This window comes from Ambystoma mexicanum, chromosome 3p (genome assembly GCF_040938575.1).
Source record: "Ambystoma mexicanum isolate Mex_15411 chromosome 3p, UKY_AmexF1_1, whole genome shotgun sequence".
NCBI classification, from domain to species: Eukaryota; Metazoa; Chordata; class Amphibia; order Caudata; family Ambystomatidae; genus Ambystoma; species Ambystoma mexicanum.
The window spans coordinates 434,706,535-434,734,517 of record NC_090925.1 but is presented as its reverse complement, the minus strand read 5'-3'; the positions used below and the strand labels follow the sequence as shown (position 1 = coordinate 434,734,517).

Sequence of the window (27,983 nt, the reverse complement as noted above, 5' to 3'; positions counted from 1 at the left end):
TCAAAGTTTGGTAGCATGGAAGGTGAGAGAAGAACAGACTTTACGGATATTAAAGAGGTGGTAGCGACATGCACGAGAGGTAAGGGAGATCTGATGGGTAAAGAGGGAAGGTTAGAAGGGGGGAAAATTAATAGAAGGAGGGAGAGTGGGGGGAGGAAGTGTGTTAGAGGGAAAGAATAAGACTTCAGTCTTGTCAGTGTTAAAGAGAGAGAGTGAGATAACCTCCAGTTTTTAATGGCGGTAAAACGGGAAGAGCGATTTAGATGCAAGTCAGGGGTGAAGGAAGAAAAAGAGAGAGAGAAACGGCTGGGTGTCATCAGCATAGAAATGGTGAGAGGTCCTGAAGGAAGAGATGATGGGGGTGAGGAGTGAAGTGTAGAGAGAGAATAAGAAAGGACTGTGGACAGATCTGAAGGGAGCGCCGTAGTCCAGAGGGAAGGTAGGGGAGGTTCGACCACCCCAAGACGCAGCAAAAGGGCGGTGGGAGAGGTAAGGGGAGAGCCAGTTAAGGACCGAGCCTTTGAAGCCAAAGGAGGAAAGAGTTTTGGGAAGTAAGGGGTGATCAACAGTATCGAAGGCAGTAGAGGGGTCAAGGAGGGTGAGGATTGAGGGAATTGAGAACATAGATGAGAGTGAACTCGGAGGAGTGTTTGGGGTGGAAGCCAGATTGAGAGGGTGAAGGAGAGAGAGGTTAGTGACAAAGGTCGAGATCTGAGAATAGGCTAAGCATTCAAGTATTGTAGAGAGCCAAGGTAGAAGTGAGATTGGATGAAAGTTGAAAGCAAGAAGGTGATTAGCAGAAGGTTTCTTCAGGATAGGGATAATCGTGGCTTGCTTGAAGGCAGTAGGGAAGGTGGCCAAGGGGAGACGAGTATTGAAGGTTAGATAAGGAATGGGGGGGGGGGTAAATGTTGGGAATAAGAAGGGTCGGAAGGGTCGGATGGGATCAGTAGCGGCGGCAGTAGGGTGGGATTTAGTTAGGAGGAGAGAGACGTCAGCAGGAGTGATTGGAGAAAATTCAGACATGCAAGCAGAGGGGGAGTGGAAGGAGGGAGGGGAGTACATTTTTTGGCAAAGAGAGAATTTTAGCAGAGAAGAAGTCGGCAAAGTCAGAAAGGGAGAGGAGATGGAGAAGAGGGATCAGGGGTGGGAGAGGAGACGAGAGAGCGTTTGAAAGATACGAGGATGAGAGGCTTGGGAGTGAAGGAGGTTTGAAAAGTTGGAGCGTTTAGCTGGGTTAAGGCAATAATCATATAGAGAGTGATAAGAAAAGTAGGAGGTTTGGTTAGAAAGAATAGGGGATTTGAGCCAACATCGCTCAAGGCGACGGAGGAGATGACACATGGACAGGAGGTGAGCGGAGAGCCAGGGTTGGGAGGCTTAAGAGTAGGACGGAAAGAAGAGAGGGGGGTAGAGTTGATCGAGACTAGAGGAGATAGAGGAAGTCAGAGGGGATGGGGCAAGATCAGGTTGGAGAGAGGAGAAATAGGAGAGAGGTGGAAGAGAAGAAGAGCAGGTATCAAGGAAGAGAGAAGGGCTAAGGTTCCGGAGGTCACGTCGAGTGAAATATTTGAAGAAGTGGGAGGTGGGGAGCAGGGTGTAGGAGAGCAGAGCATGATCAGAAAGATGGGTAAAGAGAAGACAGGGGAGGAGGAGTAGGTAGAATTAAAGATGAGATCAAGAGTAGAGCCAGAAGAGTGCGTGGGAGAAGAAATGCCACTTCATTCATGAGAAGAGAGCACAATCAGTCTTTCTTGCACATTTTCTCAAATGTGCTGAAACCATTAAGTGACTGAAACGTGCCGCACAAAAAACGAACACTCGAAAAAGCTCCATCTGATGCAAAGTGAAAATTAATTTCAAGAGATTCTGAAACACAGCAAACAGCAGTACGATTTGTCGACCAGAGGACAAGAGCAACATCCTCCAGGGCACATGACACCACTCGATCAGGACACTGGCAGCACCGGTTACCCCAGCTAGCTGTAAATAATCGCAAGAATGAAGAGAACCAAGACCGATTGATGCTCTACTAGCTGGAACACTGTGTCCTGAATCCATGACCAAACTTTGGAAACTACTCCTGACCAACCTTCACATGTAGTATAATCACATTTGTTCAACTTTACTTATAAACTTTGTTTATAGATGTAATGTTATTCATTTACATCGAATCTGTCCCTTATTCATTTTTGATAAATTTAATGTTGATGCCCAGTGAGCAAAGTGAACATGCTTGAAAATAATTACACCCTTGGACTCGCCTGAAAAAAGGTATCAATTTCAAATACAAACATGATGTTTTAAATATAGGGATATTTGCATGTCCAGGGATTTCAATTGCAGTCTGCCAATTGTTTTTCTGCATACATTTGTCTTGAGGAGTAGCCATGTTTTTTTAAATATGTTTTGATGCAATAGTTGCTGTCGGCGATCTTGTTTTTTTGTAATGGATGAGGTGGCCACTCCTGGGTTTTATCAACTGCATAAATACTTGTATTGGTGCATTTATTTTCTGTTAGGCATGGAGAATGATGACAGTACGGTACAGTATGCGATTGGACGCTCGGACACAGTGGCACCTGGAACAGGCATTGACTTGGAGTTTGATGCAGATGTTCAGACGATGTCTCCAGAAGCTTCAGAGTATGAGACCTGTTATGTCACATCTCACAAAGGGCCATGTCGCGTTGCCACATACAGTCGAGACGGGCAGTTGATTGCCACAGGGTCTGCTGATGCTTCCATAAAGATACTTGACACGGAGAGGATGCTGGCAAAAAGCGCTATGCCTATTGAGGTAAACTACTATTCTTTTCCAATCATTCACCTGTTTCTTTGTACAGTTTGAGAACAGCCATGCCTTGTGTAGTAGTCTCTGAAGAAATATGCTCTAATGCTCTGTATTTTAGGAATTTAGTTTAGTAAAAGATTTGAAGTTGAAGGACCTAGAATAAAAACAATCTTTCCTTGGAAAGTTTAGATGCTTAGTCTGTTTTAAGCCCGCCTTCATTAAGTATACTAGTGCCGTAGGAGGAGAAATGTATGCTTGTTAAAGTATCTTGCGCCTGGTGAGCCACCAAATAATGGGCTTGATTATGAGAATGACTTGTTGTGGCCCTTTGCCAGATCAATGAAGATCAGAATATCCCGTTGTGTTCAATGCAAGTATGTTTACTATTCCAGAAGCCAAGATGGAAAGCAAATAATTGTTGTTTTTCTCTTTGACAAATGAGTGTGCTGGCTTTTGTATATTGCTGTCAAATAGCGCAAAACAAGAGAACACGACAGAAAAATCGAACAGTGTGTCTTATTGGCAAGATCTTTGTTTTTGTTATTGTCTCTAAGAAATCCTTTCAATGTTTTCTTCCAATATGTTGTCTTTTTAAAACAAAGTGAAATATTCTAAGTACTTCTTTTACTAAGCATTCTTCTCCCACCATCATGCCCACTAAGGAATTGGTGAAGCTGACTGTTCTGATGTACTGAGAAAATTGAATTAACGCGATGAAAAGTAAAATGTTTTCTGTGTTGCATCTGTGAAGAGATTTCCAGTTCCGAATTCATCTGATGGATGTCAAGTGCAAGAAACATTTTGTTGGACAAAATCATTTTCATTCAAAAATTATTTCAATGGCAAATATTGGTCAATTTAGTAACTAACACCCTATTGCTAGTGGCCTATGAATTATTTAATTAGAAGTAGACCTTCTAGGTCCATGCTGCATGGCATGTGCAATCCATCACCCCCGCTTAATCGTTATAATACTTGCATGTTTGCCCAGTTAGTAATTAGAAGGACTCCTACAAAACGTCTATCATTCTTTCCAGCCAACTCTTAACTGGCAGTAACAGAATGACAGAACATTTTGTATAACCAAAATAATTGCGGGAATCGAAATTAAGGTTGGATAAGCAGGAGCTAAAAACTGATTCTTGGCATCAAGCATTAACCAGTGACTAGGAGCTACCTCGGTGGGACAAGGCCCAGGAGATCGTAAATGGCATTCTGCAAATTTAACTTCCACATAGGATGATAAATATAATTCTGTCCATTATTTATGATCCATTATGCTCTAGTGTTGTATGGATGTGTCCTAATGTTTTATAGATTGTCCCTAATGCTTAGAGTTCAATTCACATAGATGTATTTTTTTCTGTGTCTGGGGAGTCCAAAGTAGCTCCTTGTAGCTTTTGGTGTCAAGCTAACCATGCTCTTCTAGGCTACAAGCAGTAGCTAAAAAGCTCCCAGCTCTTCCAATTTCAAACCTTGTAATGTATATCCGTTGTCCCATGCTCCAATTAAAAAATAACTATTGGTTGACTTTCAACTTCTCCATTCACTATAAAGCCTATTCTCTCACCACCACCATGTAGTAACTTTGACACACTATTGCAATTCGTAACAGTGTGAATAAACAGGACAACCTCTTGTCTGCTTCCTGTTTTTTGGGAAAGTCGTGCCAGTGTAAAATATATATTCTATAAATGAATGAAACAAAACCAGCACTGGAAAAAACGAGCTGTTAGTCAAGCCTCCAGTGCCTCAATAAACGTGCCATGACAAAAACAGAGCAATTAAGTTGACACCATAACACGTGGTAACAACCTATCATTTAAGATGGTTGGCCATTGACTACTACATGAATGTATTCCCCTCATGGATTCAGAGTGGCACTTGATAAGACATTGAAACCTAAGCTCTCAATGTCTGTGTGATGTTACTCCGAGGTGGAATACAATGTGTAGTTTTGTTTCCCCCAGTTCCCTTTTCCACTGACTTCCTTGACCTTATAGAGCAGCAGTGGAGGGACTGAAGAAGGGAGACATGAGCTACTTTATACAGCATAAAAAATACCAGATTCCCCCACTCCACAGCAGAGAAAATGCTTTATTCCGCTACCATAATGCCACAGCAAGAGGATAAAATTTTAAGAAAGTGAAATAGTTGATTATACACATTAAAGGGCTTAATACAAAAGTCACAAACATCAAAGAAAATGTAGAACAAAACTATCCATGTTCTATCAAGCTTTGGACATCTAGAACTCTCATTACATTGATGGAATAGAAGAGTCGATACATTGACTGTTGCACAACCTCAATGTATGCTCATCAGCAAATAGTGCGAGAAACCCAAAAAAGGAGTAAGTCGGGGCACATCACTAAGGTGGCAGCAAATTCGTACACATTTGCCATCTAACGTCATTGAAATAGTTTTGTATCCAGTAGGTGTCACTGTAATGACACCTATGAGCAAGAACTGGAAAATTGTTGTTTCTTACAGTTTGCTTTGTTTTCTGGGTAAAAACACTGTTTTCAAGCAATGCTCCACTTTTATGTGGTGGCATAATTCTTCTCATCTTACTTCCATTGGATATCCCCTTTATCTGTATCCGTCATAGCGTACTAAATACTCTGTAGTAGCTACTCTGTGTAAATATCTATTCTATGCCCAGACCTCTGCATCTATATTAGTCCAGATAGTATTTGGAGGATAGGAGGATAGCTTAGGGGCAACATGCTCTCCTTGGAAGCAAGACGACACAGAGCAACAGGTTCGATCCCCGGGTCCACGCTTGGAAACCTCTGGGTATTGAGTGCGTTATAAATAACCTATCATATCCTTTTTTTTTTTTAATAACTCTGTTTATTGAGTTTAAACAACACAACTTAAAGGAACAAACAATGATGAGACATGAATCATCGGTATGCATAGGATGAAGACAGCATGGCAATAATAACTATCATGAGCCCCCCGGGTCATGGGTCGCGGGACGTCAATAGGTCGAGGCCGGCAAACGGTGTCAACAGTACTACCAGTGTACCCCCACCCGCTGGTCTCAGTGGAGATCTAGCCATTTTCCCCATATTTTTCCAAATTTACGGGGGCAGCCCCGTGCGTTATAAATCCGGCGCTCTGTGGCTGCGCACCTGTCCAGTTCGTTGCTCCAGCGGTTTAGACTCAGTGGGTCGGCGGATCCCCAATTGGCTGCGATAAGTCTTTTGCTTGCCCCCAACGCAATTGCCAGAAACAGTTTCTCATATTTAGATAGATCTACTTCCCCCCCCAATGCCCAAGAGTATCATCTTGGGATCTCTAGGGATTGGTGTCGCCAGAGCGGCTGAGATTGTGTTAATACAGTCCACCCAGAAGACCTGTATCACCCGGCAGTCCCATATCATATGGTAGAAGGTGGCGAGTTCGTTTTTGCATCGAATGCAAGTCCCGTCTTCTATTCCACCCCATCTGGCCATTACGGCGCGTGAGTGGTATGAGCGATGGAGGATCCTCAGCTGTATTAGTCTGAGCTTGGATTCTATGCCAATTTCCCTGGGGAACATTAGTGCTTCCACCCAATCCTCAGGTTCCAGGGGTCCTACGTCCCTTTCCCACTTTGCTTTGAGCCCGTCAAGCTGTGCCGCCCCGAATGAGTTAAGGGCCTGATAGAGGGTGGAGATGACCTTAGAGGAGATGCGCTGCGGGAGGACATTGGTCTCAATGGGAGAGCAGGGGGGTGTGATCGTCATGTTAGGGAATTGGGTGCGGATGGCGTGGGTCAGTTGCGCATGCCGAAACCGGTCCATGGGTGCAAGGTCGAATTGTTCTCGCATAGTTTCAAAGCCCAGGATGTGCCCCCCTTGTATCACATGTGCTAGTGTGTGTATTCCCTTCGCTTGCCAGTGGTCAAAGGAGCCCATTTTCACTATTTCCGGGAGGAGCGCGTTGTGCCATATGGGTTGTGTCAATGTTGGCTGTCCTTTCCAGCCGATTAGCATGTGCGCGTCCTGCCAGGCGCGCCGGATGTGGTGGGTCATTTTGGGCAGCGCTGGGAGTTGATCGTGGGTGGCATAGAGGATTTGTAGCGGTGTTAATGGGGCCATGGTCTCCAGTTCAATGCGGGTGTGCGGCAGTGTGTGGTCTGCATGCATCCAATCATTCACCACCCCTATCTGTGTGGCCAGGTAATAAGTGCGTATGCAGGGTAACCCGATGCCTCCCTCCCATACTGATCTCTGGAGCGTATCAAGGGCGATCCTGGATTGTTTCCCACCCCATAGCAGTGTGCGCAGGTTCTTGTCAATGAGTGCGAAGGTTTCTCGAGGGATGGGGAATGGGGCATTCTGGAGGACATATAACAGTCTGGGGAGGGTCATCATTTTGAATAGTGCGGTGCGGCCCATTAGCGAGAGAGGGAGTGATTGCCAGTGGGGGGTGTCTCTATTAAACCGCTCAATTACTGGTTGAAGGTTAAGTTGGAGGTACCTTTCGAGTGTCGGATCAAGCCGTATACCGAGGTATTTAAGTTCCCTAATAGAGACGTGGTATGGACAGGTCTCCGGGATCGCTGGCTCGCCACCCTGAATCGGGAAGAAGATGGTTTTGGCATCATTGACCTTTAGGCCCGCAAAGCACTGATATTCTCTGAGGATGAGGGAGACAGCCGGGCACGAGATGCTCGGGTTGCTGAGGTATATGAGCAGGTCATCCGCATAGAGCGAGAGGCGATCTTCTCCCCCTCCTGGCCAAGCAAAACCGGTCCAGTTGGTGCTAGCTCTAAGTTCAATTGCCAGCGGTTCGATGGCCAGGAGGAAGAGAAGTGGAGATAGCGGGCATCCCTGTCTCGTACCCCGGCCCAAGGGGAACGATTTTGAGGATCTGCCGTTGACCCTTACCGTGGCCTCCGGGGATGCATATAAAAGTTTAACCCATGATATAAATGTCTGCCCCAGGTTCATCCTAGCCATGATCTCCCACAGGGCATCCCATCCCACAGAGTCAAACGCTTTCTCAAAGTCCACCGCCAGGAGGGCGAGTGGGGCAGGTATTTCCTTTGCCCTGGACAGTGCCAACTGGACTCTGCGTAAGTTCATTCGGGTTGATTTATTGGGCATGAAGCCGCATTGGTCTGGGTGGACAACGGTCTCAATAACCTGCAGTAGTCTGTTAGCAAGTGTTCTGGCGAGGACCTTTGCTTCGCCGTTAATCGGGGATATTGGGCGGTAGGAGGCGCATTCGTCCGGAGGCTTCCCAGGCTTGTGTATAACTACTATGCATGCCTTCCTGAGGTCCGGGGGGAGTGCTCCTAGTTCCCTGCTGCGTAGGAACATGCGGTGCATGTGGGTTGTTAGCATGCCACCAAGGTATCTCCATGTCTCCGTCGGGAACCCATTGGGGCCCGGGGTTTTCCGGGTTGAAGCTGCGCCAGCGCCTCTTGCACCTCGTTATCAGTGATGTCCGCATTCAGGAGATCCGACTGGTGCTGGGGGAGCATCGGGATCTCGATTCGGTCGAGGTATCGTGAGGGTTCAATTGACGGGTTCTCGGTGGGTGGGGAATAAAGATGTTTGTAGTAGGCGGCGAATGCCTCCACTATGTCAGAGTCCTCTGTCAACAGTGTTCCATCTTGAGATCTGATGGCTCTTACGTGTCCCCTGCTTTGTTCGCGTCTCTCCAACCAGGCTAGAGTCTTGTTAGCTTTGTCGCCCCGTTCATATATTTGGCTCCGGACTAGTTGGTGCGCAGTCCGTGCGTTATCTAGTGATAGATTGCTGAGGGCGTCTTGTGCCGTGAGCATCGCTTCCTTTGCTTCTTGGGTGCTTTGAATTAGGATTTGTCGTTCACACTCCAAGACGCGTGCTTCTGCTTCTCTGATCTCCCGGACTTGGCGTTGTTGGTAGGCGGAGACCGCTGAAATAGCCTCCCCCCGAAGGACTGTCTTGTACGCCTCCCAGATCGAGATCGGGCAGTCCACGGAGCCCTCGTTGAGTTCAAAGTATTCCACAGTCTTTTTTTCCAGCTCCTCAGCAATTTCCGGGAGACGCAGATGATATGAGTTTAGGCGCCAATTACGATCTGGGCGGCGGCAGGAGTTTTTGATGGTTAGAAGGAGCGGAGAGTGGTCTGAAATTCCCCTTGCGAGGAATTCAGCGTCGAGAAGCCTGTGGTCTATGTTGCGGGGGACGAAGGCATAATCAATCCTGGAGAACGATTTATGGACACCCGAATAGAAGGAAAATCCTGTCTCGTCTCCATGGAGTGAGCGCCATGTGTCTGTTAGTCCCATGGCCTCGGCGAATGCAGCGAGCGGTGTGGAGGTGGGGTGTGTTCCAGATCTCCTATGGGTTCTATCGGCTGCGATGTCCATAACTTCATTAAAGTCCCCTCCAATCACCCACGTATCGGCTTCTTCTGCCAGGAGCAAACACTGTAGTTCGGAGAGCAGTTCTTTCGTCAGCGTGGGGGGGGGCATAAACTGCTGCCAGGCCCCATTTCTCACCCCAGATGTCCGCTAGCAACACCACATAGCGGCCCCGGGGGTCTATCCTGGCCTTCCTAACCTGGAGAGGGACACGCTTGTGGATGAGTATCATTGTGCCCCTGGCACCTTTCGTGAATCCGGCATGGTAAGTGTGAGTAGTTGGATCTTTTGAAGAAGTTGGTGTTTGTGCCTATCAAGTGCGTTTCGTTTAAGAGGGCAATATCCGGCGAATGTCGGTTCAGGTACTGGAGTACCAGCCTGCGCTTTATGCTGGAGCCGAGGCCGTTGACGTTCCAGGACAGTATGGTTACCTTGTTGGGGTGCATCTTATCTGCGTGAGACCTTCTGGTGGGGCGTCTGGCAGGATGAGTGGCATTTGTACTTTTTTTGGGGGCGTGTGTCGGTATCTTCTTAGGGGAGACCTCCAGGGGCCTTTCCGTACTGAAATGCTTGATGACCGGCAGACCATCGCGTCCACGGTCCCGACCAAGGAGAGTGCATGTTTACCCTGCCTACATTCGTCTGCATCCAGCCTTTTTGTCTCGTGAATACGTTTCCTTAGGTCCCCGAAACTCCCCCCACCCTGTACTTCCCCCCCAACTGGGAGCACCTGTCGCCCAAACATTAAACTTTAAACTTATAACTTGGTGAACTGCAACTTCCTCGGGAAGATCCGAACTCGGGTGGTAACCACTGCAGGATCACCCGGACTGCGCTTGGGACTGCGGTGCCTAAACGGTGGCGGCCGCAATAATGTAGTTGCCGTAGTATCCCGTGGCGAGTTCAGTTCTATGGTGCCCAGGCCTCATCCGTTCCCTGTGGTATTTTTGGGGGAGCGCTGTGGCGATTCGGTTTCCGAGACTGTCTGAGTGTGGGGTGGCGAGTTCTGCCCAGGTCCGGGTTTGCGAACAGGCGGTCCAGAGGGCGGGCGTCGGGCCGCAGGCCCGTTGAGGATTTGCGTTTCAAGCCAGTCCCATGCTTCTTTGGGGTTGTGAAATAGGTGGGTTGTGCCCTCATGGTGGACCTTGAGCATCGCAGGGAAGAAGAGAGCGAACTTGATTGATAAGGAGTCGAGTTTCTTCTTGACAGAATCAAACGATTGGCGGGCCTTTTGGACCTCTTTAGTATAGTCCGGGTAGAACCCCACTTTGTAGCCATTGTATGTGATCGGACCGGAGGCCCGTGCCATCTGCAGGATAGCGTCTCGGTCCCGATAGTTGAGGAGACGTGCAATTATTGTTCTGGGCGGGGCTCCTGGGGCAGGTTGCCCGGTGGGTACCCTGTGTGCTCTTTCGATAGAGAAGAATTTCGACAGTTTCCTGGGGGCGAAGATGTGAGTCAGCCAGTCTTCTAGGAAAAGTTCGACACTGGGGCCTTCCTCTTTTTCCGGGATCCCAAGGATCCTGAGGTTATTGCGACGTGCCCTGCCCTCACTGTCTTCGGCTCGGTATTCAAGTTGGTTGACTTTTTGGGCAATTATGGCAAGTTGTTGCTCCAACTGGCGGACGTTATCTTCTGTGTCCGACACTCTTTGTTCCGCTTCTCCGACCCTGGACGATAAGTTACGGAGATCTTGGCGTAGGAGAGATACTTCCGTGGAGACCCCGCCTATTTTGAGTTCCAGCGACGTTCTCGAGTCCCCAATTGCCTTCATTACATCATTCAGGGAGAGTTGGGGGTCCTGAGTTTCTTCCCTGTTGCCTGGTTCCACCAGGCTATGTGTCTCCTGTCGGGAGGGGGCCTCCACAGTGTAGAGGTCCATTTTACTCTGCAGGGTCTGCCGCTTGGCCTTGTCTTTACCCATGTCCAGGGCAGTAGTTTGTGTGTGAATTTAGGCCCGGGTGGATCGCGTGGATGTCCCTCAGGGATTGTCGTGGAGGCCAAGTTGGGGTGGGCTTGTCGGGCGTCTATCTATTGCCCCTCTGTCCTTGATCCTGAGCCCTGGTGATATTATGTAGGTTGCCGAGAGCCGGCCCCCTGTTCTGGCGTGCTCGATGGAGGGTCTGGAGTTTACTGGGGGGGGGTTGTCTGTAGTTCACCGTGCGTGATCCCTCCAGGAGTTATTCCCCCTATGTGGGGTGTACGACCAGTGGTTTATGCCAATGGGGCGGTATGGGCCTTTGCTCCCTCCGCAGTCACGCCCCGAGGATGGTCAGTCCGCTAGGCTTTTGGGGGGTAGATGCCTATTGGGGAGGGGGTGTGCCCTCAGTCCCCGCTGCTCCTCGCTGTTGTTGTTCTGGAGTGTGCCGTCTCCCTCATGCGGGTCCCTGTCCCGCAATTCGCCGGATTCGGGGGGGAGAGGTTGCCCGTATCCTGGTGTTGCTGCTGGGGGGAGCGCGGCCGTGCGTTGCCTGCGCCGTCACTCCACCCCAGGTGCCTCCGCCTCGCTGATGGGGGGGGGGAGGGGGGGGAATTTGTGTGGCCCAGTCCAGGAAGTGTTTTTACCCCTCCGGCAACGGGGAGCGCGCTCAGCCCCCGTATGCCAGCTCCTCCGCGGGCGTGTCTGCCGTGCCGCCGGGGGACACTGGAGAGGCGCGGGACACTGTCCAGTTGTTCACGGGGTTGGCGCGGGGGGGGGGGCTGCGCGTACCTTGTGGTGTCCCCAGGCTACACTCCTTCCCCGCTGCTTCCAGCCTCAGTTGTCTCGGGGGTGGGGGGAGCCTGTTCTGGTGCCTCCGAGGGGCTGCTCCGTGCTGCCAGCTGCCAGCTCCCAGCCGCCAGGGGATCAGGTTGCGATGGCCGCAGGCGCGGGGCTCCAGCCGCTGCCGTGCAATCCGGTGCCGCTTCTGGTCGCCACCTCGGACTCTGACGGCAGTCCGCAGGCGTGCCCTCGCCGATCGTGATCCGGTGGTGGTTCGCTCCCCGGAGGGCCAAGGCCGCGGCCGCTCGAGGGGGGAGGGGCGGAGCAGCCGCTCACGTCCGTCCGGCAATGGAGGCAGGAATGACGCCGACGGACTCCAGGGCGTTTCTCATGTTCCCAGGTCCGATTCTACCCCGGATTGCAGGGTTCGCCGCCTGGGTAGGTGCGCTGCCTCTGTGTTGCCCGAGGTCGGGCGTTTTCAAGTGATTACAGGCTTTTTCTTAAGGATATGTTGTCGCGGCCGCCGGGAGCTGATGCCTTTAGCTCCTCATGCGCGGCTCGCGCATGCGTAGTGCTATCATATCCTTTTGATGATGGCTCCCAACCTCTTTAAAAACCTGCCTGCCACGTGTTAAGATGGATTTGTAGAATCTGGCCTGGTGGACAGATTTTAGGATGCCAGGCACCCTACTTATAGTGAACAAGAAGCTCTGAGCTAAGCCGAAATTAAATCAAGGTATCAGTCCAGGCTAGTCTCAGGAGAGTGCGAGTGGGGTGAGGTGTCTGCAACGAGTCCAAACCGTGAAGCCCACAAAAATTCAATTTAGATAGGAATGCATAAAAATACAGTATTCATTATAGGTCTTAAACATGCACTAAAAAAATTAAACTAGCAGGTGATAATCTTGCAACATTCAACCATTTCGGAGGCTTGTGGATCTGCTTAGAATCGCATGCTTAAAAATGGGCCGTCATCTAGTGGTAGGTGCAGCGTATTATATGACTTGTTTTCGAAGTTAGAAAAGGGACTTCGATTGGGTGCGTTTGTAATACTATACCTAGTGTGACGTGCACTGTACTCCTGGCGTCTGCCCCTCAGAGGGTTTGGGAATAAAACAAAGGTTAAACAAATATTCTGAAGCAGGTAAGTACTTTATAACCCTCCAATGCAAAGTACGTTAACCCTTTCCTGGAGGACATGCGAAACAGTCAGAGGTAAGAAGAGTCTTTCAGGGTGCCAGGCCAGCAATGTCATTTGAGCAAAAGTCTAGGTGAAGTGAAGCACTTCTTGCAGGTAAGTAAGTGTTGCACAATGTTTTAGAAGTCTTTGTAGAAAATAGAATCGCTGTAGGGGCACAAGCTGGGAGACTTGTGAGGGGCAAAGCTGCTCAGCTCTGTACACGCAACCAAGACAAGTGTCAACTGCGAACAAGCAAAGCTACACAACAAGAGTTAAGTCCCCTTAGTTTTACAGTAACTTTTGGTTAGAAGAAATGGTTCCAGCTGGCTTCTGTTCCTGTGTCGGTCTGCAGATCCTGTTGCTCCTGGGCCGCAGTCGTGTGGATAAGAGGGTGGACATCTGGGGACTCCTGCACTACAATGAGAATGTTGGCAGCAGCAACGGACAAACTTCAATTCAGCGGCACTTTGCGGTTTCAGGTCCTCGCGTCTCTAGCAAATAGCAACACTGCGCTTCTCAGATACCATTTCAGACTTTCCTCGCATCTGGGGTCCAGCACTCTGTGGCTTGGCTTGGTCAATCCTGCTTTCTGGAAGTCCGGAAGGTCCAACTTAAAGGCACTCACTCGATTCTGGTGTTATCCCTGGCACTTCAGTTTCTGCAGCAGCAATGGAAGTACAGCCAGCTCCGGGAGGATTTCCAGATGAGCTTGTTTTGGGGTCGATTGGTCCCACCATCCCAAGGGGAGAAGTCGTCCCTTGCAGGTCTTCTCTAGTCGAGGCGCATTTGGAGCTTCAGCACAGAAGCAGGGCTTCACCGGGCAAACCAACGGTCCAGGAGTTGCAGCAGGTGTCTCTTCCAAGTTCTTCTTTGGATTCCTTCGTTCAGTGGTCGACTCTGCTTTCCAAGCCAAAAGCCTTGCCATTTATACAGGTTTCTCCCATTCATTTGCAGCCTAGCTGTCAATCACACAGCAGGGTGGCTGTCCTCCAAGGACAGCCCTCCGGCCAATCACCTTTGGGTGCTTTCCTGTAACTTTTATTGTAACCAAGAAGACTAAGAACAGGGAGTTTCGGGCACCTCCCTCACTTCCTGCCCCTGCCATATATGCTGGAGCCAGATGCGGGCATCACTCGGGAATCCCACCAAAGGAACAAAGGGACCAAACCTGTTTCGGTGCGCAGAGTACATCTCAAAAAGGACCTTTCCAACAAGAAATGGTGAAAAAAGACGACCGGGCCATCTTGACAAAATGGGTGTTAGGTAGAATTGCATGCAGTACCCTCTGGGACCACCGCACACAATTAGGACTACAGGTGTAAGCAAGACCAACCTTTGGTATAAGTCTGAACCACAGTTTGTTGGTAGCGAGCTGAGCAGCCAGGCTTATCTCAAGAGTGAATGTGAGCAGTACAATTAGTTACACAAAGGACTTTGAATCACTGTGGTTCAAGTAGAGACTTATACTCAAGGCTTTTTGGTAAAACACTGATTCATTTATTTACACAATCCTTTGTAAAACATTTCACTATCAGAAGGCAACTTATATTATAAACAAATACACTTCTATACGAAACTGTAAGCTTTTGAAGCAGTTTGAGCTCTCCTGAAATAGGAGCGAACTGGCAGTTCAATTACTTCGCAGTGAGCAAAATGACAAAAGTACGTTCAATAGATTATATATACTTTCAAGCAGTGCAAATAGTTCAGTTCACCAGAATAATCCAGTTCAAGTCAATAGGCCAGGCCAAAGTCAATGGGCTAGTTTTCTGGATCGGAAGGAGCAGTTCTGGCATCAAACGGTAAAGTCTTTGTAAAAGTTCTTAGAAGTAGTTTAGGTGAAAAAGGATAATTTGTGGGGTCACAAGCTGATTAGGCCTGTAAGTTGGGAAAGTTTCACAAACTTTCACCGTGAGAGTTAGGACCTCTCAACCGGATGGCACAGTACCTTTAAATTGAAGCAAAAATATGCAGCTGAAGACGTTGGTTCCCAGCAGTTCTGCAAATCTCGCTGTTCCTAAGCCTCAGTCATGGGGACAAGAGGGAGGACGTCGGGGGACTCCTGCACGGGATCGTCGTTGGAGGAAACAAAATTGAGTCACTTCGGTTCAAGTAGCTGTTACTTCAAGACACAAGCTAGTTTCCCTCTCCCTGGCTAAACCTTAACCATCATTGAGAATGGTATCCAGGCATTCTGAGCTGATTGGTCCCACCAACTCGAAGGAAGAAGCTGTCCTTGAAGGAGCTTCTCTGTCGAATGGAGTTCTTGCGATTTGGATTTGCAGCAGGGCTTCACCGGGCAAACCAACAGTCCAGTGGTTGCAGCAGCTGTCCTCTTCCAGCTTGTCTTCAGTTCTTTCGTTCCAGTGGTCGACTCTGCATTCCAGTCCACGAAACTCGCCTTTTAAACAGTTTTCTCCCTTTCATTCCAGCCTAGCTGCAACTCACCCAGCAGGGTGGATGTCCTTGCCAGACAGCCAATGTCATGATGCCTACCCCCAGGCATCCGGACCAAGCCCATCAGCCCCGGGAGCAGGCATCTAGACATTTAGTAAAACCTCAGCAGTCACGGCTAGGGGCTATCTGGGTTCAGTCCTGGCGCCTTAGGCGCCAGGCTCATAGTAGGAATCAGTCCTGGCGCCCAAGGCGCCAGGCTCAGTCATTACTTAACTCAGGCAGACCATGCTGCAAATGACTCCAATCCAACATGAAGCCTAAAAGGGACTATTTTGTTACAGGGACTATTTTTTACTCTGGTTCTAGGGACTTCTTACCTGGGACTACTTATGAGGCTATTTAAACCACGCCGACCAGCAACACACGCTTCGTGTTCTGCATCCAGCAGCGTAACACTCAGTGCCTGCAGCCTGCATCCAGTCTTCTGCCACGCCCGCCTCGAATCCGGAGCTCCTAAAACAAAGAGGAAAGAAAGGGACGATGTTAGAAAACAAACTTATTTCTATTCCACACCTGATTCTGGATCCATCTGGTCTCCGGACCCGTAAAGAACATCATTTCTGCACGCGCCGCACCTCCAGCTGCAGCGCCGCGCCTTACTCAACAGTCTTCACAGCATCCTTCGGGTCGGCGCTGCCTCATCATTTCTTCGCCGAACTTCGGCACCTAGGAGACAAAGGACAACCACAAGGTGAGCCGAGGGAACCAACAAATATAATTCTTACCACCATAGACTTACCTGATTTACCACCGGAGGCATCCTTTTGTGACTCTCCATATTTTCACGTGCCGCATCTGTAAAGAGAGACAAAACAACACGTTTTCCTCGTGCAACATTTACTGGACAGCGCCGGGTAATACAGACTCTTACCTGAGCGCCACTAGCTGCCCCAAGAGCATCTTTTCACGAGCCAGCTGCAAGACAAGAAAGGAAGGGGGGAACAAGAGTGAACATCGGACATATTGAACTCTATGAACTTAATACTTACTGGTCCTCACCAGGAACCTCGGATCCAGTCAGTCATCGCTGCACTACGCATCACGTGGGTGGAGACCGCAGCTGTCCGGGTCCGACCGACGCCCCTGTGGGAGCCAGGTGAGCGTAACAGCCAATCACGCCAGAGTGAATTTGGGTCTCCTAGGAGAGTAGGCACAGGGAGTTTTGGACACCTCCCTCAGTTCCTGCCTACCCCAGACACTCGGACGCTAAGGGCGGACTTCAGTCCTGAAGCCCACCAAAGGCACACAAACAACGGGACCAAACCTTGATTGGCGCGCAGAGACCAACACTAGAAGGACCTTTCCAAAAAGAAATAGCGCAAAAAGAAGATGGGGATCCGTTTAAACAAAGGGGCTTAAGGCGCCATCTTGAAAAACCTGGCTCCAGTGATTTTTAGTTACCGGTGTCCGCGGTCGGGAAAAATGATGGTAGTTTGTTGTAAAACCACATCCACCAGCCTTTTCAATAGGAAAGGGTAGCATTTGACTGCTGCATGAGTGTTTAGACACAGGGGATACTTTGTAACCCCTCCAGCACTCCATTGTAACATGGTGTTTGCTGGGTCTATGAATTTGGAAATGACTAGGAAAGTCAATTTCACTTTACATTCTCTGGGAAACAGTAGTTTATCCCAGAGAAGGTATTTAAACCTTTGTGAAGTCTAAAAGGACCTCCTTGGACCACTGCACTGTGGCTGCTGTGCAGGGGTGTTGCAAGGTTTGGAAAAGACCTGGGGCTATGCTGATGTCAGAACTGTCGGGACTGGGGGCTAGCTAGCCTTTTGGTTGTAGCTCCTAATATTCTATCCGGAGCTACAACCAAAAGACCAGGGGCTATAGCCCCCTTAACCCCCCCCCCCACCCCTCCAGCAACGCCTCTGGTGCTGTGTAACACACATGAAAAGATGCCTATGGCGTTATCTTAAAACTCCAAAGTCAAATAACACAAATGTAAAACGCACATCAAAATACATGAGTGAGAAAAAAGGCTCACACTGTTTCCAGGTAAAAAAATAAAGTCCTCAAAATCCAGCAAAGTTGCTGGGGGTCTCTAAGGTGAAGGGAATTGGCTCATTTATGAGAATTCTCCTCAACACTGGGCACCCATGGGTGTCTTGCTGCATTTGCAGCCCACGATAAAAACACACAATGGTAGTAAAAAGTAAACCACTGCCACCAGCCATTATTTGTAGAAAGGGTAACATGAAAATGTTACATGAGAAACTAGACAAAGGGGATACTAAGTAACCCCTCCAGCACCCTATGGTAAGAGTGTGCTGGGTCTAGAAAGTTACAAAATGTAAGTAAAGTAAATTTCACTTCACTTTTCTTTGAACAGTCTTTTCACTAAGAGAAGGTATTTAAACCTTTGGAAAATCTAAGAGACTTCCTGTGTCATGGCACTGAGCTTCCTTGGATGCCTTGAGGCTTTGGAGCTATATAAATGTTATAACATAACAAGGTGCCATGTGTTGTAATGTAAAAAGATGTCTATGGAGTTTGTCAGACTCCATAACCAAAAGAAACACAGTCCAAATCACAATACAAATACATGAGAGGGTGAGAAAAAGGGCTCCCTCTCCAGGTTAGAATTTAAAAATCCTAAAGTCCAGCAAAAAGAGCTGGGAGTCTCTAAGGTAGAAGGGGAATTAGCACATTTCTGAGTATTCACCCTAATTCTGGCAAATGTCGACGTCAACGGGCTTCAGCAGGTGTTCAGCCAGCGAAGGGCTCTTCCCTATGTCCGACCCCCCACCCCCCAACGCTCTTTGCCTCTGCTGCCTTGGCCTTGATCACAGCTGGGAGGGCTGTACCGCGTGTGACGCACTTACACCACGCGCTCTGAAGAACAGGTGCTCGTGGAGGGAGCTCTTCGAGAAGTCGCCTCTAGAGGACTTGTAGACCAGTCAAGACCCAAGACCCAAGGTAGGGCATCCTTTTTTACATTTTTTTTATTTTATTTATTCATTTTTTTGGGTAAATGTATTTCTTTTTTTTCCATCTTACCCCACAAAGGTGACTCCTTCCCAAGGAAACCCCCGAGCGGGAGGGACCATTCAGGTTCTCTTACCAGCACAGGTACCGATGCTGATTCCACTACCGGCCGCCATGCCGAGTGTTATGGACAATTCTCAGAAATGTGCCAAATCCCTCCACCTTAGAGACTCCCAGCAACTTTGCTGGATTTTGAGGACTTGATTTTTTTTTTAGCCTGGAGAGAGGGAAGCCCTTTTTTCCACACTCTCTTGTATTTTAATGTGATTTCTGAGCTTTGTGTTTCTTTTGGTTATGGAGCCTGACGAAGTCCATAGGCATTATCTTTTACAATGTGTCACACAGCACCTTCAATGCAGTGGCACAGGGAAGTCTTTCAGATTTCCCAAAGGTTTAGATCCCATTTTACCTTTCCATATTGAGGTTAAAAAAAGGGCGTCTGCCAATTTGTGGACATCAGTCAAGTCCGTCGCCCATATAGTAGTGATCCCAACTACTTGTCAAAACACCCCACCCCATAAAGTCTGGTGGTGCAGGCAGCTACTGCAATCTCAAAACGGCCAGGTTACCCAACCATCCCTCTGGAAAGGGATGACAAAAGAGTAGATGCATGGGCAAGGAAATTATTTTTTGCGGGGAGCATGGCTCTTAAGTCCGCCAACTCCACATGTGCCTTGGCAAAGTTTTCATTCTTTCTATGGGACTGTATTTCTATGGCGGCTGAGCATATTCCTGAAAGGGTGGAAAGAGAAGGTTTCTTGGCTATTGTTAGACAACACGGAAGCAGTGTGCGACTCTTCAGTCAGATCTGGATTCTGCTGACAGCATCAGCAGAGCCATGGCAACAAGCACCGTAATTTGCAGATTTGCGTGGTTGAGGATGTCTGGATTTGTAACGGATGTGCAATCTAGATTCCTTAACATGCCTTTTGACAGGTCTCACCTTTTTGGCAGCAGGGCTGACGAAAGCTTTGAGAAGTTGCAGAACTCGAAGGCGGCAGCCAAATCTTCAGGTGCCGCTATTAGGTAGCCTCCACTCTTTCGACCCAGAAGACAGCCTTGGAGGGGTATATCTTTTTACTATTACTCCTCAGTTGAAAGGGCTAGAGGAATGGTTGGTCAGAGACCAAAGAAGATTCCCTCATGGTGGATGAGAGAGGAGCAAAACCCGCTCAAGCAGGGGCATCCTTACCAACAGCCACTGCTTAAGCCGCCTCTAAACCCCAGTGGGAGGCAGACTGTCTCAGCATCTGTAAGAATGGCGAGACATTGCTTTGGATGCTTGGGCATTCGAGACCATAGCCCAAGGTTACTGCCTTCCCTTCATTCAAAAACCTCAGAACCATCCACCGGGGACCCATTCTTTGAGGGTTCCAGATCCACTCCTTGTGCAGGAAATTTTGACCCTGCCAGAGAAAGGTGCTATAGAACCAGTGCCTGTAGCAGAGAAGAACAAATGATGGTACTCTCCATATTTCCTTATACCCAAGAAGGACGGAGGACAGAGAGCCATCTTGGACTTGAGATACTTGAACAAGTTCCTGGGGGAAGGACAAGTGGTCACACTACACTTTCTCAGATCCTTCAGGCCCTCCAACTCTAGAATTGGATGGTGTCATTGGACCTTCAGGATGCTTATTTTCATGTGCCAATCCATCTCAAGCACATAAAGTACCTGAGGTTTGCTGTTGGCGGGTCTCATCAGTTTCGAGTTCTGTCTTTTGGGCTGACCCCCCGGCCCAAGGATTTTCACCAAACTGATGGCGGTGGTGGTAGCGAGGCATGTCTACCCCTACCTGGATGATTGGCTGCTCATGGCACGTTCTCCCGAACAAGCACTGGATCATCTCAGTCACCTGCCACACTCTTCGCAGACAGGGCTTCTCCCTCAGTTACAAGAAGTCACTTTCTCAAAAGCTCCAGTTAATTGGGGCTGTACTGGATTCATACTTGGGGAAGAAGCTCACCACCCGAGGTGAAGGCTCAAGACTTTATGATGATGGTCTCCAAGTTTCAGAGTGCGCACTGTCTCCCGCCCTTCATCTTTTTGAGGTTGCTCGGCCTCATGGCATCCTGCATTTTTGTCTGGTGCCAGAGGCTCGCCTGAGAATGAGATCCTTTCAATGGGCTCTCAGAACACAATGGCCTCAATCCTCGTGCAACATGTCAGACCTACTTCAGGTTCCAAGCAGGGTTGCACAGGATCTCCTGTGGTGGACCTGCAAGGACAACGTCCTGAAGGGAGAACCATTTTGGTAACCATGGCTGGAGATGACAGAAGTGACGGACAGGAGCCCACGCCCAAAATCTCACAATCCGTGGTCGTTGGGTCTCCATCAGTGTCCAAACTAAACATCAATCTTTTCGAGCGTAGTGCAATCAGACTTGTGCTGAAGGCCTTTCTACCCTCTGTACCTTGAAAGAATGTCCTGATAATGGACAACACGGTGGCCATGTACTACCTCAACCAGAGAGTAAGTATAGGGTGACTACCAATGCGCAGAGAGGGAATGCAACTCTGGTACTGGGCGATTCACGAAGGAATCTCCCTATCGGCAGTTCACCTAGCCGGAGAGGAGAACACCCCGGCGGATGCTCTGAGAAGGCACAGCACAGTCTCCCATGAGTGGAACTAGGTCAGGAAGTCCTTCAAGAGATCTTCACCCTTTGGAGAATACCTCAAGGGGATCTGTTTGTGACCAATGTCAACCGGAAGTGCAAACTTTACTGCTCCAGGGAATTTTCCCCCAAGAGGAGTTTCCTCCAGTACTAGTAGTTCCTTACGTGATCAGGAGGTTGTGAAAGTTCGGGAAATCCATGATCCTAATTGCTCCGGATTGGACCTGGACCATCCGGACATGTCCATCTGCCCTCCAATATGTCTTCCACAAAGAGGGGACCTTCTCTCGCGAGAGGAGGGGCGGGCTCTCCATGCAGAGGTCAAGACACTCTACCTTCACGCATGGCTTCTGAGAGGCTGAGGTATAAGGATTGGGACCTCCCGGATGACATAATGGCGATTTTGCTTTCGGCCATAAGGCCAGCAACGAAGTCCTTGTACTACTGCCGTTGGAACAAATTCTGCAGCTGGTGAAGGGACAAGAATATAGACACTATACTATGCAAAACACCAGAGGTGTTATCTTTTCTACTGTACCTAGCCAATCTGGGGCTCCAGGGTGGAACAATTAAAGGCTATTTGGAGGCGCTATCCATCTTTAAGCGCTCGCTGGATGAATCTTCATATTTTAAGATCCCACTGGTGACACAATTTCTGAAGGGAGGACTCGCCAGTGTTCCCATACCCCACGCCACCCATCTCCTTTCCAGGTTGGGACCTTAATCTGGTGTTAAAAGGTCTTGTGTGCACCGTTTGAACCTCTGCATACATGTCCGTTAAGGTTACTAACGTTCTTTTGTTGGTAGCACTAAATTCAGCCCGTAGAGTGAGTGAATTGCAGGCATTATCGTCTAAACCGCCCTTTACAATTTTCACAAGGACAAGGTCATCCTGAGGGTTAAGCCTTCATTTTTGCCTAAGATCATTTCAGATTTTCATGTAGGACAAAAAATGGTATTACCCACTTCCTACTCTCCACCTCATCCTGGCAAGGAGGAAGAGTTTGTACAGGTTAGATCCACATAGAGCTCTAAGATTCTACATTTCTAGTAGTGAAACACAAAAAGAAAATCCAGGACGCTGCGCTCAGTTAGGAAAAATAAGTATTTTTAATCAGTTGCCCTTTAATTGATGACACGTGTTTCGGCCTTCCGCGGCCTTTCTCAATTCAGGGCTGATACATTAACTTATCACCCTCTGTGATAGTCACTCAGTATTTCTTGGTCTTGATACCATGCGTTCATTCTAGTGGTACAATCCCTTCATGACGACTCTATTTGCTTAGTTCCAGTCATACGCGTTGGCTTGCTGTTCCTTGCTGTTCGTCCCGCAATCATCACAGAGGGTGATAAGTTAATGTATCAGCCCTGATTTGAGAGAGGCCGCAGAAGGCAGAAACACGTGTCATCAATTAAAGGGCAACTGATTAAAAATACTTATTTTTCCTAACTGAGCGCAGAGTCCTGGATTTTCTTTTTGTGTTTCACTACTGTTCATATCAGCTTACTGTCAATCTGGTGAACTGCGACCTTACTGAGACTTAAACAAGGAGGAGTAAGAGTTTCCTACCCCGTCTACACTAAATAATCACATTCTACTAATATGGAAGAGCAATATTACCTCAACTTTTGAATCACGAGTCGCCTAACAGACCAGCTGTATCCCTAAGCCTGACCTATTATAAATCTTCTACATTTCTAGACTGTCCAAACTTCGTCTAGATGATCAGCTTTTTATAGGCTATACAGGTCTCAAACTGGGTCAGGCTGTGACAAAGCAGACCTTATCCAGATGGATAATTCTAGCAATTTCAGAATAGTATAGGCTGGCAGGCAAAGATCTTCCAGAAGGCTTGAAGGCCCATTCACCCACGGGCATGCTTAACTCTTCGGCTCTGCAAAGAGGTGTTCCTATCAAAAACATTTGAGAAGCAGCTATGTGGTCTACTATAAACACGTTCTCAAAGCATTACTGCCTTGATTCTTCCCTGAGTCAGGATGGAAGCTTTGGAAAAGCTGTCCTCGTTTCGGTTCATGGAAACCATTGATAACATTCATACTCCCTCCACCAAAACAAACGCTGCTTTGGGAGTCTATCAAAGATGAGGAATACGTGGGAGGACACAATCCAGTCGAGTAACACGTTACTTGCCCCTGGTAGCGTTCTTTCGACTGGATGTTCTCCCATCGCTCTCCCAGACTACCCCAAAGTAGAATTTACCATGCTATTGCGGCTTTTGCTCCTTCAAAGCTTAGTACGGTCAAACCTGTGGTTATGCGCGTAGTTCTACTGAAAGAAAAAACGGAACTGAAGCCAACACACTACGCCTGCCATATATACCTTCGATAACATAATCCTTGTGACGCAGGCCCCCGAGGGACATGGTAGACTGCATTGATGCACAGCGCCCTTTGCCAAAAAAAATATTCTGAGCTGGATCTTGAATATCAAAGATGAGGAATACGTGGGTGGAACATCCAGTTGTAAGAAGGTTACCAGGGGTTGTTCTTTTGGAGGTAACCCGACTCCAAAAGAAGGGTGTTAATGGCAACATTGTGCATTAAAATGCATAATTGCGTTTCAAATGGATTGTGTCCTCCCACGTATTTCTTATCTTTGATAAATCCACTTCCAGCTTGCTGGCACCACAACATTTGTTTCCAGTAGAGGGCACTGTGCGTCGATGTCCCTCGAGTCGGTGTTCCTCGAAGTATCGGCGCCGACGTCACCATAGGTATAAATAGTCTTGCGCAGAGTCCGTTTCTCAGTTCAGTTTTTCCGTGCTTCGTAAGCCTCGGAGACGCAACGATCGGTTCCTCAGTGAATCGTTTCAAAACTTCGATTTTCTTGAAGAAATCTTTATATCTACAATGGCATCTTCGTCCACTTCGACGCCACGATTCGATTAAAAAAAAATGCCGGGATTGTGGAAAAAAGATGTTAACCGATCCTCACAGGATCTACCTGTGGTGCCTGGGCCCCGAGCACCCGTCCTCGGAGTGTGAGGAATGTGTGTCCATGATGGCGAAAGCCTTGAGGGAGCATAGGGGGAAGCTGGAAAAGGATGAGGCAGTTAAATCTTTTACCCCTTTTGAAATTGTCCTTGGCCGGGGTCGAGACATTCGTCTCCTCGTCATCCGAGAACATTCCCGCTCAAGATCTCGTAGTGGTTCTCACCAGTCATCCAGATTGATACATACCAAGAAGAGGTGCTATAGATCACCTTCCTCTTCATCTTCCTATTCACCAGAAAGAGCCACCTGCCCCACAAAACACAGCTCTCCAGCTAAGTGGGAGGAGTTTCACAAGAAAATGCTAAGGCTCTTCAAGAACACGGCTTTGTCCCCCTCGGAGATGCCTAGAGGCATACACCCCGGGTGACAGACCCCAAAAAATAAAAATGCTTGTTGTCGACCTTGGCGAATAAAAATCCTCGAGCGTCACGAACCCTTGAGTAGAGACAAGGGCCCTCTGCACAAGACTGTCATCGACACCGCCTTCGACACGCCGTTGTTGACCCCTTTGAAGAAGTCATCGAAACCTCATGCCCTGACCGCACCTTCTGCACCCGAGGCATCGAAGAATCCTTCAAAGGCGTCAAAGGGCTTCAGCCCCATCGACGACATGAAGCTATCCTCTAATATGTCGACGCCCTTTGTGAGTTTGTCGAGAGATATGACGTCTACAATTACAACTTCTTCTCAAGTAGTCATGACCAATTTGGCTCCTTCACTTGAAGTGGGTTTTACACCGCACCCACGCTCTGATTACTTCAGAGCTTTGTCCTCTGTTTATGAGGAAGGGGAAGACTCTGATTCTGAAAGGCCTTTTGGTTTACAATCTTCAAGACTTCCTATACCAGAAGAACTAATATCCAAGGAAGTCGGGTTGAAAGAGCTTCAGGAGTCTTTACAGGGGACCAGTGGCATAGATAACTCCCCAGAGGCAGACTTTGTCAAGCCAGACGTTGGTGAGCATGCAGAGGTGTCTTATAGATCTCTCATGGCTAGAAGTATGGAGTTTATGGGGTGTCAACACCTGCACCCTCTTTTCACCACGATGACTTAACAGACATCTTAAATAAGGGACCTCAAGAAGACCCTATAGTTCCTTTTCATGCAGCATTACAGAGAAAAATAGCTACAAATTGGGAAACACTGCAGGTTATCCCTGAAATACAGAATGTCGGTTGCAGACCCTTAGTACTTGTCAAAACACCCGACCCGACCCCAGAGAGCTTAGTGGTTTAGGCTACGACTTCATTGGTCAGGCAATCAGCGTACCCCACAATATCACAGGATCGTGACGACAAAAAATTTGACGCCATGGCCAAAAACGTCTTTTCGGCATGCAGCATGGCACTTAAGTCGGCTAACGACACTTGCATGCTGGCGAGATCCAGCCACACCCTTGGGGAGTGCGCTTCGACCGCGTCTGACCATCTCCTGGAAGGGGAGGAATGAGACGTATTCTTGAATATCATCAAGGACAGGAAGGATGCGATGTGCAAGTCCCTCCAAACAGGTCTCGACTTTGCTGACGGCATCAACAGAGCTATGGCTGCAAGTACCACAATCTGCAGATTTGCATGGTTGCGGAAGTCTGGTTTTGCTCCTGATGTACTTCTGAATATGCCCGTTGACGGCACCTCTCTATTTGGCAAAAAAGCTGATCACAGTTTGGAGAAATTGCAAACATTTAAAGCGGCGGCCAAATCTCTTGGAGCTGCAATTCGTCAAACTCCAAACCGCCCCACAGGTACGTCCTGGAGGGGAAAGCCCTTTCCTTTTTACTCTGAATTCGGAAAAGGTAGAGGGTAACGAGCTCAAAGGGGCCAGAGAAGATTTTCCCGTGGTGGATCGGTCAAAGGTACCAAGTCTGCACCGGCAGGTGCTGCCTTACCCTCAGCATCTGCGTCAGCCGCTCCAAAACCCCTGAGGTCTCTCCACACAAAACACCAGTAGGAGGCAGGTTAACTCAACATCTGACAGAATGTCAGGCTATTACGTCCGATTCTTGGGCATTGGAGACAATTGCCCAAGCTACTGCCTGCTTTTCCTACACTCCTCAGTTATGCACCGGGGAGCAACTCTTTGAAGTTTCCTGTCATGGTCATCGGACGAAGGACGCAAACCCTACAGGGCCACATAAACAAGCAAGAACTTTCATTTGGGTCAAGAATACTTTTATTATGAACATAGCACCTCATTTTGGGTGCAAAGTGTATTTGACATGGGAACTTCCATCTCTAAAGCAGCCCCATGTGTACTCTTGGGTGGGGCTGCCGCTATTAGGTTGCCTTGCACATGCTGACTCACTAGGAGTGGCAGGGTGTGGCAGGCAGGCCAGGCCTAGTGGGCGTGCCCATGATCGCAGTTAGATAAACTGCTCAGATCCCTTAGGCAGATGCTTTGCATTATTCTGCACTTCCATGCAGCGTAACGCTCACCGTTGCCTGGGATTAAACTTAACTTTGGAAATCATGTTTCTTGCTTCCATACTTACCACCCGGGGATCCTGTTCCAACCTGTGCGCGTCTTCGTTGGCATCGCAGCTCATCTTCAAATCTTCCAGAGCGCTGACATCTTCAGCTTGACACCGCAGCACGACACGCTCCACCTGTGACCGTAGCACCAACGAAAGGCAAGGTTCGATACTTAACAGATATTAAGTTTAAGGTTGCGCTACCTCCGAACCTCGTGCTTTCCCATAAACCATCACTCGCCTGTTGTCGGACATTGTGGTTTCATCCATCTTCCTCCCTGCCGCGTTCCGCGCCTCCACAGCTGCTTTTGGGCTGCATTTACATCTGTTGGGAAGAAAAAGGAAGAGAAAACGTTATTCAGGAATTGAGAGCAATAATACCAAGACAGAAAACAAAGGGGAAAAGACAAGCGACATTGAGAGACACTTACCACCAACCAGGAGAAGAATAGTCGCAGCTGGACTGGACTTTTACTTACCAGGGATCAGTGAAGGAACTAGATCCCATCAACAAGCGCCCCTGGCAGAAGTAGGGCGGAGAGCTCATCTATAATTACCAGATGAGCCTTGTGGCCGATGCGTGCCCACAAAAATCGCACCTTGGGTAGAAGGGTTTGAGAGTTACAACAGTCGGCGATCAGCGCACTCACGTTTTCTCATATCTACGCAGGAGCAGTGCTACCAATTGTCACTGCCCACAGGTTGTCCACAGGGGGAGAGACCTGAAGGGGGGTGATATAACTCTTGGGAGGGCTGCAACCGTGCGCCAACGCCTCCGCAGAGACCAGGTGAGCGTAACATTTCCAGACCCGCTCCTTATCCAGGAGATTTTAGACCGGCTAGAGAAAGGTGCCATAGAACCGGTACCTGTAGCGGAGAGGAACAAGGGTTGGTACTCCCCATACTTCCTAATACCGAAAAAGGATGGAGGATTGAGACCCATCTTGGACTTGAGAGAATTGAACAAATTCCTCAGGAAGGACAAGTTCAAGATGGTAACCCTTTCTTAGATCCTTCAAGCCCTCCAGTTTCAGGATTGGTTGGCATCTCTGGAACTTCAGGATGCTTACTTTTATGTGCCTATCCATCTCAAGCGCCTAAAGAACCAGTGGTTTGCCATTGGCAGCTCTCGCTATCAATTTTGGGTTCTGCCATTTGGGCTGACCTCTGCCCCGAAGGTCTTCACCAAGTTAATGGCGGTTGTGGCAGCAAGTCTAAAGAGGGGAGGTATTCATGTCTACCCCTACCTGGACGACTGGTTGATCAGAGCAGTGTCCCCAGAACAAGCTCAGATCCATCTAGATTGTTTGCCACTTCCTCCACAAGCTGGGCTTCTTCAATTTAAAGAATTCACATATGAAGCCATCACATAAACTCCAGTTCATTGGAGTAGTCCTGGACACA

At 48.5% G+C, this 27,983-nt stretch overlaps 1 protein-coding gene across 1 annotated transcript in view; it reads left to right on the top strand.

The window, feature by feature from the left end:
- CSTF1 (cleavage stimulation factor subunit 1) overlaps positions 1 to 27,983 on the top strand; it is a 272,321-nt gene that overhangs the window by 131,944 nt on the left and 112,394 nt on the right. The window contains exon 3 of the mRNA XM_069651119.1: positions 2,523 to 2,800. Within this exon, the coding sequence (XP_069507220.1) occupies positions 2,523 to 2,800 (278 nt within the window). The remainder of the gene's footprint in view (positions 1 to 2,522; positions 2,801 to 27,983) is intronic.